At 35.6% G+C, this 16,959-nt stretch overlaps 1 protein-coding gene across 17 annotated transcripts in view; it reads left to right on the plus strand.

Moving 5' to 3' along the window:
- The first annotated feature begins 7 nt into the window (after positions 1–7).
- Positions 8–16,959, plus strand: part of Lcor (ligand dependent nuclear receptor corepressor) — a 136,337-nt gene continuing 119,385 nt past the window's right edge. For 6 of the 17 annotated variants that reach the window (XM_048807068.1, XM_048807070.1, XM_048807067.1 and 3 more), the window contains exon 1: positions 9–205. Coding sequence is in view for 4 of the 17 variants with exons in the window: in XM_048807065.1 (XP_048663022.1) it covers positions 519–564 (46 nt within the window). In the remaining 13 variants the exon portion in view is untranslated. The other 11 variants (XM_048807077.1, XM_048807082.1, XM_048807076.1 and 8 more) reach the window with 5 other exon arrangements.

Genomic DNA, 16,959 nt, shown 5'->3' on the forward strand with positions numbered 1-16,959 from the left:
GGTCCTTGACGCCCCCCGGGTGGCTTTTTCCCGCGGGCCGGAGGGAATGTGGACGGGGGCGCCCCGGGAGGGGCCGGGCGGCCGAGCTGCGCCTCTCACACTGTGTGTTTTGTCTGTTTTTCTCTTCCAAGGTCCCGTTTCCCTCTGTGCGGCGGCCGGCGGGACCATAAGGGCTTAACTCATATATTTAACCCCCCTCCAAAAAGTAAGTGGCCGGTGTGGTGTCTCCGCTCCGCCCGCCGCCCCTAGCCCCAGTCCATCCTTGTGTCTGACTCTCCTGTCCTCAGCATTGTTATTTCCTCGTCTTGCCTCGGTGCTGCTGATGTGTGGGGAAATGCCCTCTTTTCGTCCTCTGTCCCCCACGCCCAGCCCTCGGGGAGGCCCAGAATTTCAGCACCCCCACCCTGTGAAGAGTATTCTTGGGAACCAGTTCTTCCCCAACAGAATCTGGGCGATTCTGTCCATTCGCTTGGGCCCCTCTTACCCTCCTTCCCGACGGGGTTTCGTTGGAAGGAATTATGCAAATCCTGCTTTCTGGTGTCCATTCAGCGGCAATTTCATGCGGTGAGAAGTTCTCTTTGTTGTGCGAGGGGGAGAACAGACACTGATTTAATAGACATATCTGTTGGGGGGAAGGGTGGAGGGGGTGTGGAGAGGCTCAGTTTGGAAGAATTACAGCACTTGGTTAGCTCAGTCTTTGTGTTTGAGCCTTCTGGCTTGACAGGAGGGTCTGCCCTTTACAATGTCCCACAAGGGATGTTTTTCTATAATAGATTAAAAAGCAAAACTGAAACTTTAAACAAGTGAAAAATAAGGTATCCTTTACTTTGAGAATATAAGACTTTACTACATTTCTGCAGTGTTTCTTTATGGAAATGTATAAGGTGAATTTTGTTAATGATTTAGTCTGTAACATCAAAATTCATATAGGCAACAATGCTGTAAGGTATCTGATATCACTTTGGTTGTCCAAAGGTTAAAAGTACATTTTAAAATTCATGCCTGTGTAAATAAGAAAGGCATGAACAGCTTTTTTTGGTATGATTTGTCTTGTGAACATATGTTAAAAATTCCTCTCCTGCCAATTCAAGCCTATCTCTGCCCTCCAGGAAATACACAGCCTTTTGGCTATCAGTTCTCATTTTTACTGTGCTGTCTCTGCTTGTTTAATTCTTTCAAACCTGTCATATATATTTGCTAAAATGTTAAATTGGTTTACGCACTTATGATTTATGTGTCGTTTGTCACCATCATATAAGAAGTATATAGATTTTTGAGAAACACAAAATTGGTGCATTTTCCACGTTGTGGATTAGTATAAAATGTTAAAAATTATTTTGAAGAACATTTAGTTTTGTAGTGTTTCACTTTTGTAAGTGGTTTTGTGTAATAGGGTCTTTTAGTTTTTTAAAAGTTTATGAAATTTGAACACTGTAATCCTAAAGATTTCTTATCTTTGCTTTAGTATAGATGGTTATAATGAGTTGTTTATTTTATTCTAATTCTGTTTGCTTTAAATCCTTCTGCCTCAGGCACCCTCTCCCCCCACTTTTTAAAAAAGTATGTCATTGCTAGCATTAGTGGTCAGTTACTATTGCTTGATAGTGTTTTGTTTTGTTTGGTGACTTATAAAATCCCTCTGTAAATATCGCAATTAAATAGCAAAATTAGGTTCAATCTGGTGATCAGTTTTCTTAAAGTATACTTTTAACTCCCAAATTTCCACTTTCCAGGTAGAGTTGAGGACGTTTTGGAGTCCAGAGTGCAGAGTGGTATTTTAGTCTTAAACATATATTGATAGTCTCTTAACTAAAATCAATTTCACCGCACATTTTCTCCTTTTATATGAAATTTAGTTTTTTGAGAGAAGCATTCTAAGTAAATTAGTTGTATTAAGTTTATATTTAAAAGGGGTGGCAGTGATCCTTTTGTAGTCCAAAAGGCAACTGTGCTGTTTACTATCAAATGTAATGATTCCTTTTTTATTTTAATGGGATCGGATTTGAAATAGTTAATCTTCTGATTGTCTTGGCTGGTTATTTTAAATACTTTGGGATTTTTTAGTTCCTAAATGAGTTAATTTATAGCACTCTTTGGATTAAAAATGAATTTTTTTGGGGGTGTACTCTGGATTGAATCCAGATGCACTTAACCATTGAGCCACATCACCAGTCCCCTCTTTTTTTTTTTTTTTTTTTGAGATAGGGTCTTGCTAAATTGTGTAGGGCCTCACTGAGTTGCTGAGGCTGGCTTTGAACTTGTAATCCTCCTACCTCAGCCTTCCTGAGTTTCTAGAATTACAGGAGTGTACCGCTGCTCCCAGCTAAAAAGGAATTCTTAATTATTTCCAAAATCTAATTTTCCTTTCTACTTCTTTTTGGGGGTATGTGGGGAAGACAAGTCAATGTTGGTAGTGGAGGATTAGTTGCTGATTCCAGATTGTTTAGTTGAACTGGAATTAGTGCAGGTTGAATATGAGTATCCCTTATCTGAAGTGCTTGGGGTCAGAAGTGTTTCAGATTTCAGAGTTTTTCAGATTTTGGAATGTTTGAATAGATTTTACTGGTTGAGCATCCCTACTCAGGAAATCTGAAATACTCCAATACTTTTTGAGCATTTTTTATTAGAAATGCTAAGTGGGTTCACACAGTGATTATGATCAAGATGGGTATTTGGTTATGAGGTGATTATTGAGGAATCCTATGGGACTTAATATTACCTACAAGATTCTAGGAAGATCTAGGCTTTCTCTGATGTGATGTAACCTATTGCTTGGCTGCTCCTCACCCTTATTCTCAAGCTTTTCCCAGTGTGGGGAAAGTTGTGATTTTAGTTTAGCTTTAGATTGGCTAAAAAAACAATAACAGGGTCAGTCTTTTTGACTTATATAAAGGTATTTCAAATTATTCTGATTCCCTCAAATTTATAATTGGGGCAATTCTAGGAAACATTTGAATGCCAGTTTTTAGCCATAATGGGGCTAGGGCTACACAGTATGGCCAGAAATTTCTTATGAAGTGAAAATTGGTTATTTGCTGTCTTTGGAAACTTGCCACTTCTGAGCACCTGCCTAGTATTTAGCTACTTGAATTAATGTTTTTAGGAATGAAAGGCAGTTTTATAAGTGCTTAGTTCATTTAAGTATTTGTTAAACATCCATCTTTTACCAGGCATTGTGGGCAAAGATATTGGGGAAATTGCACTAACTTTCAGGAACTTGTAGGCCTTAGAGGAAATGTAATGTATTCAGTTATTGTACAAAGCAAAAATGTGCTATATGATAGTACAGGCAAGCGCTGGCATATTGAGAAGTGAGAGAAATGTCTTGAGATGATGAAGGCAGGCTTCTTGAGGAAGGTGACAAATTTTTGCTTACTTTTGATGAATATGTTAAAAGAATTCCATTCATGAGAAGTAGCATGAGCAAAAGTGGAAAAGAATAGCAATGAGTTGTCGGTTTAAGCTGCAGTGATTAGTGTACAGGGCATGGAGATGCTACAGGTTTGTAAAGTTAGGTTATAAATTTTTCAAATGCAGGTTAAAAAGGGGAGACCTTGTTAGGCAACTTGCAGTTTTTATCACATTGCTTTCTTTTATAATTCCATTGTGGAATTCTACAATGAACAGGTTGTTTTGAAGCCATCTTGATAGGGACAAAATTATCCACAATAGTACTATATTTGAAGTAAGCTCATTTGGAGGTTATTCCCTAGGTACTGTTGCATTTATTCTTTTAGAATTGCTTAAAATCAATGGCATATTCATTCTTTGAATATCCTTAGTCTTGGCAGATTTTCATCCTTATAGGTTGAATTGATTATTTGGAAACAGTCAAAAAGTATCTGCTGCATAGTATGGCAGATAAAGGTATATATTAAATAATGAGATTGGTTTTCTTGCTTGGCTTGCAAACTGGCTCTGAAAGCTCAGCAAATGGGTTTGATGTATTTTGATGTACCTCTGAATCTCTCTTTTGATTCTTACCTTTTTTTGATGTCTATCCATCTGCTGTGTGGGATCTTGAGATGGGAAAAACTACTTTTTGTGGTTTCAAGTTAAAAACTTAATATCACTACTGTACAAAGTATCTTTTAATCTATCTGCAGATATTTAAAAATTATTTTTACTATTCCATGCATTTGCATATTGCTTTGGGGATAATTCCATTATAAGATGTCTATATCTTGAATTTTTTCTTCTTATAATCGAGATATAATTCACATACTGTAAAATTCACCTTTTTGAAGTATGTGATTCAGTGATTTTTAGTTGTATTGACAAAGTTGTGTATGTATCATGACTAATTCAGAACTTTTCTTACCTAAAGGCAGTCATTTCCCAATACTTTTATGACCCAGGTCTTGATAGCCACTAATCTACTTTGTTTCTGTGGATTTTTCTAGTCTGGTATTTTTTTTTTTTTTTTTTTTTTTTTGAGAGAGAGAGGGAGAGAACTTCTTTTAATATGTATTTTCTAGTTTTCGGTGGACACAACATCTTTATTTTTATGTGGTGCTGAGAATCGAACCCACTGCCCCGTGCATGGTCACCCTTTGAGCCACATCCCCAGCCTTAGTCTGGTATTTTATGTAAATGAAATCATTATGTGGCCCTTAATGTCTGACTTCCTACTCATAGCATACTGTTTTTAAGGTTCATCCAAAATTGTAACAATTATCAGCAGTTTTATTCCCTTTATGACAAATTAATGCTGCATTGTATGGACATACTATTGTTTGTGTAGCCATTCATTGGTCAGTGAACATTGGTTGTTTCCAGTTTTTGGAGACTCTTCACTATTGACTGTTACGATAATGCTTCTATGAACACCTGTGTAAGCTATGAACACCTGTGTAAGTTTTTATGTGGGCATTTATTTTTAGTTCTCTGTGTTTATACTTAGGATAATATTGCTGTGTCATATGGTAATTTTATGTTTTAGCTTTTTTTTTTTTTTTGGCAGTGTTAGGATTAAATTTAGGGCCTCATACATGCTGGGCAACTGCTCAATCACTTAGCTATATTCCTAGCCATGTTTTTAACTTTTTGAGGGACTGCTAAATCATTTCCCAAAGTGTTGCAGTACTGTAGATTCCTATCAGCATTTTCTGAGGGTCCTCATTTCTCCATGTCCTCTCTAACACTTTATATTACCCCTCTTTTTCTTTCTTATTATAGCTACGCTGATGAGTATGAAGTGCTACCTCATTGTGATTTTGACTTGTATTTCCCTAATGACTGGTGATATTAAGCATGTTTGTATTTGTTGGCCATTTGTATATCATCTTTGGGGAAATGTTGTCTGTTCAGATTTCTTGCCAGGTTTTCAGTTGGCTTATTTATATATTTTTATTACTGAGTGGTAAGAATTCTTTATTTTCGGAATACTAGACTCTTCATCAGTATATTGTTTTACAAATATTTTTTCTCTTCATACCCCAGTTTGCAAAATATTACAAATCAATATGTAAGCAGATAGACTGTAATGAAAGCTAAACTGCAGTATATCTTTCGAAGGGAATAATGGATATAGTAATGGAGTGATGAGAGTAACATAATTATTCAAGAAAGGATTGTTTAAATATCTGTTCTATGTATTATTAATTAGTTATTTGATAGAGTTGTGTAATAATACAGACACATCTTTCTATCCAAATCTAAATTCCTACCATTGTATGTCACAGATATAGAGTTTAAATATCACAGATAATGTAGTGTATACCACATTGTTCAAATCTGTTTTATGCCTGAGTTTTGGATAGTAAATAACAAGGGTTTGCTTGGAGAAGGATACCTTTACATTGCTGTATCACAAACATTTGAATCTATTTTTTCTGAGTTCAAATAGTAAGAATTCTAGTAGTGAGAAAATTCTACACTGTAACAGTATTTTTAGAATCTAAGATTATATTTTGCTTACATATTTATTTAGGTGGTTTTGAGGATTGAACCTAGGGCTTTGTGTATGCTAGGCAAGTGCTATACTAACTGAGTTACCTCCCTAAGCCCTTATTTGCATTTCATTAATCCAGAAATCTGGCAAGTTATATAGTTAATGGCAAATTAACTGTATGATTTTGTTTTCTGCTAACCTATACTGTTTCAAAGGGGTGTTTTGAATTTTGTTTTTATTTTGGTTTCTCTGATTTTTGAATTGGTTAGATTTGATCTCTCATAGAGTATCAGGTGTAATGATGTCTTAAGGATGAAATTAAGCTTTATGGTGAAGTATGTAGCAAAATCTGTTTGAGAATGATGTCTTAAGGATGAAATTAAGCTTTATGGTGAAGTACGTAGCAAAATCTGTTTGAGAATACAAATCCTTTGCTTAATGGATTATAAAGGGCAAGTTAGGGAAGTTATTCAGTAATGATGGGCAGCTTGTAATGATTTTTATCTTTTTATATTCACTTCGTTTTACATTTTTTTAAATATTTATTTTTTAGTTATAGGTGGACACAATGTCTTTATTTTATATTTATGTGGTGCTGAGGATCGAACCCAGTGCCTCACGCATGCTAGGTGAGTGCTCTACCCCTGAGCCACAATCCCAGCCCAAGTTTTACATTTTAAAATCTATTTTTTGTTAAAGAATTAGTTTAATATATAAATTAAGCATTTTTTTTTTCTGAATTCATTATCATGTAAGCCGATGAAACTACAGGTGTAAAACTGGTATTTGTTTTAAAGCCCTTATTGCAATGATATTATTATAACTCAGAATAATTGAAGGATCTAGTTTTATCTAATGTGCATTTTTAAATTGTAAGAGCAAGACAACCTTATGATAAGCTTATTTTTGATAAAATCTGAATCATTTTATCATTATCAATAAATGGTTATCACATACATTTTTTTTGGTAGTTAATTTTTTAGAGGTTTGCAGAGAGTAAAAGTATCCTTTACCTCTTCTAAATTTACAATAGAAAGGGAAAGAGAAATTAATATTAAAAGGATCTTTTTGGCAACTTATAAAGACCGTGTCTTAAAATAAAAAGGGTCAGGGATATAAGAGTACCCCTGGGTTCAGTCCCCAATACTGCAAAATCAATCAATCAGTAATATTTGTGTGATTATAATGTACAAATTAAAAAAAAAAGATTCTGTGTAAGGTTGTATCTTATTTAGTAAAATCTCACTTGTAAAAATGTGATTTTACCACAAAGAAATGGGTTTCATTTGACAGCAGAATTCATATTAGATTTAAGTAACCGGCTCCACTGGTACATGTAGAATGAGTGGGTTATTAAAAAAGCTTTATTTTATTTATTTATTTTTGTGTTGCTGGGGATTGAATTTAGAGCTTTGTGCATACTAGGAGAGTGCTCTACCACTGAGCTATATTCTTAGCCCACGGGAAGGAATTGTTGACTTTGTTTAAACATGCAATTGGATGATGCTTTATTTTTCACATTAAAAAAAAAAATTCTTCCTAATGTATGGGAATTTGTGGGTTTTTTTTTTTTTTTTTTTTTTGGATACTTGAGAGTGCTTTGTACCACTGAGGTATATCTCCAACCTTTTTAATTTTTATTTTTGAGACAGGTTATTACCAAGTTGCTTCGGCCTGTCTAAATTGCTGAGGCTGGCATTGAGTTTGCTGTGCTCCTGCCTTGGTCTCTGGAGTTGCTGGGATTAAGGCATGAGATTAAGGCACCTGTTAGCCACTGGATTTTGTGAACTTTGACCTAGATACTCTCTCTTCTTCCAGTTAGTACAGATTGTTTTCTAGGTATTTACCTTTATTTCTACCCACTGATTCTTCTATTTTCTTCTACCCTTTTTTCCCACATTTTTAATTTATTGTTTATCAAAACTGGAAGGATGCTAGAACTTTTTCTTAATCATATCAATTAAAGGGAAAGGAATTTAAAAGGAATCTCGTTTTGGAAAAGTTCAGACATAACATGAAAGTAGAAAGAATAGTACTATAAACACCCAGCTACATCCACCAGTGGCTGTTCTTGTTCATCCCCACTGCATTATTTTGAAGCAAATCCTAGACACTGTTTAATATTGAATCTCTTTTTGTTTGGTACCATCTCTTTCCAATTTCATATCCCAAGTGGTTTTCAAATTTGAAGAAATACATGAGACATCTAAATATGGAAAATTGCTTTTCTTCTCTAGTAATGTTTCTAAAGAGCTAGCATAGCTGGGGGTGGTGGTACACAACGTCATCCCAGCTACTTGGGATATTGAGGCAGAAAGTTGGCAAGTTGGAGGTTACCCTGGGCACTTACTATCTCAAAGTAAAATGAAAAAGGACGGGAGATGTAATTGAGTGGCAAAGTATTTATCCAACATGCTCCAAGCCCTGGGTTTGATCCCCAGTTCCACCAAAAAAACAAAACCCTAGCATATGCTAAGCATTTACTGTGCGCCATGTAAGAGCCCTTTGATGTGAACACCTTATTATAAAGGTGGAGAAACAGGGTTAGATTAAAGATTTCATTAATGGTTATTCAGCCAAAAAATTTTAGACCTGGGATTGGAATTCAAATTTCTGTGCTTTTCAAAGCTTTATGCATACTCCCTCTTTTTTTTGGGGGGGGGGGGTTGTTTTGGTACTTAGTTATACCCCCAGTCTTTTAAAATTTTTTGTTTTGTTTATTTTTGGTACCAGGGATTGAACCCAGGGGAATGTAACTACTGAGCCACATTCCCAGCCTTTCTTATTTTTTTATTTTGAGGAGGGATCTTGCTAAATTGCTGAGGCTGACTTTGAACTTGCTGTCCTCCTGCCTCAGCCTCCTGAGCCTTTTTTATTTTTGAGAGGGTATCTCACTGAGTTGCCTAGTTGCCCAGAGTTGAACTTGTGATGTTGCCTCAGCATCTCAGGTTTCTGAGATTACAGGAGTGTGCCACAGCACTTGGCATCCCTTTCTTTTAACATTTCATATTTGGTGCTGTCAAGTTGCCCTTTGATTCCAGTTACTGGTCACTTACCTGCTTTATATTACATGAGGAATTCTGGTTTCTCTATCTATAATTTTACTATAAATAATAACATTATTACGTTTTCTGTTCTCTGGCCTAGAATGGAATGTTTTACCAGCTTCTCATTTAAAAAAAATTTTTTTAAGTTGTCAATGGACTTTTATTTTTTTATTTTTTTTAGTTAATGGTATTCAGAACTACATGGATTTCTGGGCTGAATATTTCTACTGGTTTAATTTTTCTTCATGTATTGCTAGACTACCCATTCTTCCTCATTAGCTGAGGTTCTTTGGCTTAGGCTTAGGAGAGGAAAGAACAGCAAAAGAGAGCCGAGTGATACTGTTTCTAGGCCTTCAGTTTGGCAAGTCTTCTGTGTGGACCAGCCTAGTTGACAGAGCACTTCGGAGTTTGTAAAAAAGGCAATGAATGTCCTAACAGTGTGGTTAGGTACTTGGCCTTTTCCTCTAGTCATGTTTTTACCAGAAACCTCAAGGGTGAAGGTATTGCAAATGGGATCAAGCAGATTGAGAATAGGATTCAGAATTTCTGGATCTTAGCCAAATGCCTTCTTACTTCTAAACTTCCTAATGGCAATTTACATTTGGTGCATTTGGCAAAAAATATTTTAAAGTATCTGATATAAAGACAAGTTGCTGAGAAGGGTTAGGAAGAGATTTGGATTTATGTATTTATTTATTTATATTGTGGATTGGTTAATGACTGAGCCACATCCCCAACCCTTTTTAATTTTTTTTAGATTTTGAGGCAGGGTCTTCCTAAGTTGTTTAGGGCCTCGCTAAGTTGCTGAGGCTGGCTTTAAATTGGGTATTCTTCTGCCTCAGACTCCCAAGCCACTGGGATTACAAAACATTCTGCCACTATGCTTGGCATGAGATTTGGCAAATTTTTGAAAATGATATGTTGTTTTGGGAATTTCGTGGATCACTGATCTTAGATGAGATAATGCCTTATTAGAAGGCACAGGAAAATGTGACAAAGGTGATAGGGAGAAATTCCCATCAAAATTAAATGGGAGAGCCAGGCGTGGTGGCTCACACCTGTAATCCCAGTGATTTAGGATCCTGAGGCAGGAGGATTGCAAGTTCAAAGCCAGTTTCAGTAATTTTGCCATTCCCTAAGCAACTCAGCAAGACACTGTCTGTAAATTGAAAAAGGGCCAGGAATAAATAAATAAATTAATAAATGGGAATCTCCTTGCTTTTACTAAGAATAAAAAATGAGATATAAATGTGTTTTCCTATACTGATATGTGGCTTTTAAATTATATGATTAATGAAATAAATACTAATCTTATCATATGTGTGAGATTCAAATTGTCTAGTAAGGAAGCTTGGCAAAGTTTAATTTATAAATCACAATAAAATGATAATTTAATCATGGATGGATATTAAGAAGTTCTTAAGTCTTTGGTAACAGTTACTGGAAACAAAAACCTTTCAAATGTTTATTTTTCTGTGAGTGTTTAATGGAACTAATTATCTTTTAAAAATGATTATGTTCAAAACTACTCTAAGATTTCATCTCACTCTAGTCAGAATGGCAGCTATCAAGAATACAAACAACAATAAGTGTTGGCGAGGATGTTGGGGGAAAAAGACACACTCATACATTGCTCGTGGGACTGCAAATTGGTACAGCCAATCTGGAAAGCAGCATGGAAATTCCTTGGAAAACTTGGAATGGAACCACCATTTGACCCAGCTATCTCACTCCTTGGTTTATACCCAAAGGACTTAAAAACATACTACAGATATACTGCCACATCAATGTTTATAGCAGCACAATTCACAATAGGTAAATTATGGAACCAACCTGGAGGCCTTTCAGTAGATGAATGGATAGGGAAACTTTGGTATATATACACAGTGCAACATTACTCAGCATTAAAAGAGAATAAAATCATAACATTTGCGATAAATGGATGAAATTGGAGGATATAATGCTAAGTGAAGCAAGGCAATCCCAAAAAAACCAAAAGCCAAATGGTTTGTTTGATTGGAGGATGCTGACTCATAATGGTGATGCAGGGGAGGGGAGCATGGGAGGAATGGAGGAACTTTAGATAGGGCAAAGGGGAGGGAGGGGAAAGGAGGGGGCCCAGGGGTGGAATGATGGTGGAATGACTTAGACATCATTACCCTAAGTACATGCATAAGACGAATGGTATGAAAATGGTGGTCAGTGTACTAAAATTTTATCTACCTATTGGAAACTTTATGGTTATTTTTGGCAATAATATTTTTATTGTACTTAATGTTAAATTGTCTAGATCTGGTTTCTCTTTTGGAAAGACAGTATATAAGGATAAAATAACATGAATTTCCAAAAGTTTTTTGAGAGTTTTTAAAATTTTACTGTAATAATTTCTTAAAAGAAAAACAGCATTTAGCGATAAAGCTGTTTTCTTTGTGAGACGTGTGTGACCAGGTTTTATGAGTGTGTATACTTCCTATGTATAGCCTTTCATTGTATGTTTATTGAAATAGGTTTATATGAGAACCAGAAGGCCACATAACCGCTGAAAGCAGTTTCAAAAAGACCTATGGCTTAGGTTACAAATATATAATCTTATGTTAAAGATAACATTCTCTTTGGTCCCTGTCTCCTTAGGCCAGGAACTTCCTCCTAATTTTATATGTGTCCATACCAGAGACTAGTACATTTTATTGGAGAAACAAAGATAACATGTAAGTGGGGTAAAGCTAAGAGAAACTAGAATTTTTCACATTTGGCAAGAAGACTTAAGGTAGAAATCAACAGGAGCTGTAAATCTATGGGGAACTTAATTTTTCTAAGAAAGTAGGCTGCATAGGTGATGGTACAACCTGAATGAATTGTTTTGGTCAAGACTGTTAAAACCTGGGGTGGGATTGTGGCTCCATGGTAGAGCGCTTGCCTCACATGTGTGAGGCACTGGGTTCGATTCTCAGCACCATATATAAATGAATAAAACAAAGGTCCATCAACAACTAAAAAAAAAATTTAAAAAGATTGTTAAAACTATTAAGAAGATGGGCTAGGGTTGTAGCTCAGTGGTAGAGTACTTGCCAAGTATGTGTGAGGCACTGGGTTTGATTCTCAGCACCATACATAAAAATATAAATACATAAACAAATAAATAAAGGTCCAGTGACAATTTTTAAAAATATTTTTTAAAAACTATTAAGATTGAGTTATCTATAGGTTTTTATTTTTTGGTACCAGGGATTTAACCCACAGGGGCTTTACCACTGAGTTACATCTCCAGCTCTTTTTTAAAATTTTATTTTGAGACAAGGTCTCACTAAGTTGCTTAGGGACTCCGTAAATTGCTGAGGCTGGCCTCTAATTTGCAATCCTCCTGCCTTAGCCTGCTGAGTTGCTGGGATTATAAGCATGTGACACTACACCTGGCGAGAATTTTATTTATTTTTTTTTTCTTTTGGTGCTGGGGATTGAACCCAGGGCCTTGTGCATGCAGGGCAAGCACTCTACCAGCTGAGCTATATTCCAGCAAGATTTTGATTGTTTTAAAAAAGGAGAATGTAAATTAATGGAGTGTTTTAATATGGTTATACTGAAGTATAAAATAAAATATATAAATTAACATTATGGAATAGATAAGGGACCAGATATATTGAGGACCTTTTTTGCAATTTTTTTCCCTTTTCCTAAGGGTTTGAACTTAACTTTAGGAAAAATGGAAGATTTTTTTTTTCTTATTTAATGATTAATTTTATTGTTGCCTCTTAGATGTTATTCCATAGATACTATTTTCTAAAACTATATGAAGATGTTTGGGTAAAAATACCTTTAGCTATAAGTAAGTAAGCTAGCCCATATTCTGTCAAGATATTCTTGATGATCCAAGTGAAATCAACTACATTGAGAAATAGGAATACTCTGAGGCCAGTTATAAATAGAAAAGAAGGTAATATAGAGATGATATTTAAAAACAGGAAGACTGTGTTGTTCAATCATGCTGTGGCCAATCTCTGGTTTCCTTGACTCGAGCAGAAGGATAGCAGGACACAGTGGAACATGCCTGTAATCCCAGCAACTCAGTTGGGGCTGGAGGATTGCAACAGCCTCAACAATTCACTGAGGCCCTAAGCAATTTAGTGAGACTATCTCAAAATAAAACATCTGGGGATGTTGCTCAGTGATAAGGAGCCCCTGGGTTAAACAAAACAAAACAAACAAACAAAAAGCAGAAGTATAAGCGAAGATACTAAGGATACTGTTGCTATTATATTTGGTTGAATTATAAAATAAACAGCATATTTTAAAACTGGATGTTGAAAATATGTTCTTAGATGGCAGCATATATAGGATCTTCAGATATTTGGTCCAAAAATGCTGCGTAGGTTTCTATCAGGAATGTTCTTTCAAGAATAATTAGCTTTTGCATGATATAGCTTTTCATTCATCTTTCTTTCCGACTTCATATATCTCTTTCTTTTTTCTTTTCATCCATGTAAAATAAGTTGTTTTATTTTGGGATCTACATGAAATTAAGAAACTGAGTTTTCTTTTAAGTGTGTATGTGTATTTTTGAAAATAAATGTATATATGTTTTATTCTGGGGAAACAGACTTCTTTAGAAGCTCATGGAGATCAAAATGACTTTGAAAGTAAAAAACTGGTGGTGGGGTTAGGGTTGTAGTTCAGTGGTAGAGCACTTGCCTAGCTTATGTGAGGCACCAGGTTTGAATCTCAGCGTCGCATAAAAATAAATGGTCCATTGACAACTAAAAAAATTTTAAAAAATTGGTGGTGATAGTTAAAGAGAATAAAGTGAACTACACAAGATTATGTGATATTCACCATCCAGTCAAGTTTTTTTTTTTTTTAAGTACCAGGCTTGAACTCTGGGCATTCAACCACTGAGTTACATCCCCAGCCCTGTTTTGTATTTTATTTAGAGACATGGTCCACTGAGTTGCTTAGTGCCTCACCTTTTTTGATGCTGGCTTTGAACTTGCAATCCTCCTGCCTCAGCCTCCCAAGCCACTGGGATTGCATGCGTGTACCATTAGGCCCAGCTCAGGTGTTTTTTTAATAACTATTTTTGGCTCTCTTTGCACCATTATTTGCATTGCTTCCATAAGAATTTTATTTCGAATATAATTATATTTTGATATAATGGAAACCATTTTGTCTCTTTTGGTCTTTGTTGTCCATGACTTTAAAAAAAAAATTAAGCCATACAGACTTTCTTATAGGTCAGAATTACTTGTCTATTTCTAACAGTTTAAAAATATGCTTGGGTAGTACATTTATTTATTAATTTTTTTTTAAGTTTTAGATGGACGTAATATTCTTATTTTCATGTGTCACTGAGGATGAAACCCAGTGCCTCACATGTGCTAGGCCAGTGCTCTACCACTGAGCCACAACCCCAGTACATTTATGATAATAGGAATAAACTTTATTTTGTTAATATTGTTAATATCATAAAAAAGTATACAGTTTTCTCTTTTGACTTTTCTATAAGATGGTGTTTCAGTTATTTGTTGCCACAATAACGTTACATGTTAAATAATCACAAGACTTGAGTGACATATAAGTAGAAGTATTTATTGACCTCACAAGTCTAGGTAGTTCAGCTGATCTGGGCTGGGCTTGCTCGTGTAGTTAGCTGCGTGTTTACTAGTCAGTTCTGTTGATCTTGACATTGCTCCAGTTGATGTAAGTTCACTTAAATTGGGGTGATTGGAGCAACTAGGCCCAAATCATGCTTCTCAATCTTTAGTAAGATAAGATAGCTTGGGCCTGCTAAAGCATGGTGGAAGTACACAAAACAAACAGAAATAAGGAAGCACTTTTTTAAGCTTCTGCTTGTATGATATCTGCTAATATCTCATTGACCTAAAGCAAGTCTCGCTATTGAGCCCCCAGTCCTAGTGGGAGGGTACTAGGGATGGAGAACTGGGACCATTTACAATTTATTTCAGAAAACATTAGCTTTTATTTATATTCATAGAAGATATTTGCCAGGTATGTGTTTAGGAACATATTTTGTCATTTACTTTGTATAGTAAGCCTGGAAAGAGTATGGTATCCTTTTTATTTACTTAGGAAGGAATCTAGAAGGATTAATAACACAGATGTGACAGAACTGGTGATTTTGAATCTAGGCTTTTCTGACTTCAGAGTTTAGATTCTTTCACAACTTGTAATCATGTAAATGTTTTTTTTTTTGTTTTTTTTTTAATTTTCCTCCAAGGTGTTTCTTATTTGTGGGAAAATTTTTTGTTTTTTATTGTCTTTTATACTGAATATCTTGTTTTGCTCTCTAAAGATCTTTTTCTCTTGTGGTAGCAGCTTTTTGATGTTCTTTAGAGAGCCATCTTTTCTGCCACCTTTAGTTCCATCATTTACATGAGACAGATGTACTCCTGGGACTGATAGCCATTCATTGAACACAGTGGTTCAGGGACCAGCCCTGAGAATTTGGTTGATGGAGTTCTTAGAAAAGGGATCTCTCTTCTCCAGGCTAGCTAATTGTAAGTGGGAAGTAGCCACCATGTGGGGAGAGCCCCTCTCTGAGGGAAGCTCTGTGCTATTGTATGAGACATGGGGAATGATGGATGGGGACTTGGATCCAGTGGAGCATGAAGGGAGCTCTTAAAAAAACTACTTGAGCAAATAACTATGCCTTTTTTGCTCAAGCCCAATGCTGTTGAGTTTTATCTCTTGAAATCAAAAGTTTTGACTATTAGTGTTTTGTTTGCTTGTTTGTTTTTTCATGGTACTGGGGACCACTTGAGCTGGCTCTTTTTATTTTTTATTTTGAGACAGGGTCTTTTTAGTTCCCAGGCTGGCCTTGGAACTTGTGATTCTCCTGCCTCAGCCTCCTAAGTAGCTAGTATTACTAGCATGTGCCACTGTACTTGGCCTATTGATGTTTTTAATATTGTGTTTTTCTAGAGAATTTGTACCTCTGTAAAATGAACAAAAATTGAATAGCTTATTTTAGGCAGACAGTGTGAAAAACAAATTTTCTGGCCTTTGGGGAATGGGAAAGGATAGTTCACTTGGAATAGTACTATATCAGAAAGGAGCCTACTTAGGATACAGCATAGGAGAAGGAGCTACTCGATTTAGTAACTAAGAAATACAATCTCACCACTATACTACCAGGCATTCTCTTCCTTTTCTTTCTTTTCATTCATTTTTAGTTGGATGGACACAATAATTTTATTTTATATATTTATTTATTATGTGATGCTGAGGATTGAACCTAGGGCCTCACATATGCTAGGCAAGTACTCTACCACTGAGCTACAACCTCAGCCCATTATTTTCTTTTTTAGTGAATAATTCAGGTACCTCTGAGTACCAAATGATATTAAAAATATATACACACACATTGCATATGTGGGTGTTCATTTTAATTTTGGTTATTTCTGTCTCAAGACATTTTATTAAACAAAGAACCAGTGAACCAGTGTTCTGTTGATTATGATATCATGTTAACAAACATGATTTAGGTAAATGTAGAGCTTAAATAGAATATGTTTTAAAATACAGTAGAATACATGTTTATTTCCAAAGCATCCCCTGTACCTTTTTATTACTATTAAAGTTTTAAATTCCAGTATGCCATTATCTCACATTTTATTTATATTTGTTATTACATACATGCAATTTATTTGTTTCTTTTTGTGGTGTTGGGGTTTGGCAGGCACTCTGCCACTGAGCTACATCCCCAGCCTTATTACATGTAATCCAATCTTTATAATAATCTTAGCATGAGACTGTTAATTTTGTAAATGGCTAACTAGCTGTGTGGAATGATGCTACTACAAATTCAGTGTTCAGTGTTAGCTGGGCCTTCAGCACTGGGAATTCTTTTATGTATTTTTGATCAGTCCCTGTAGTTTATCATGGTGGTTCTTTAATTCCCATGAACTTCAGCTTCTTTCTTAGCTGATTATCTTGCCGTCTACAAAAAAATGAAAATTCAGGCTGTTGAAAGTGAGTACTCCACAATATTTTCCCTTTTACCCCAGG

This window comes from Marmota marmota, unplaced genomic scaffold (genome assembly GCF_001458135.2).
Source record: "Marmota marmota marmota unplaced genomic scaffold, marMar, whole genome shotgun sequence".
NCBI classification, from domain to species: Eukaryota; Metazoa; Chordata; class Mammalia; order Rodentia; family Sciuridae; genus Marmota; species Marmota marmota.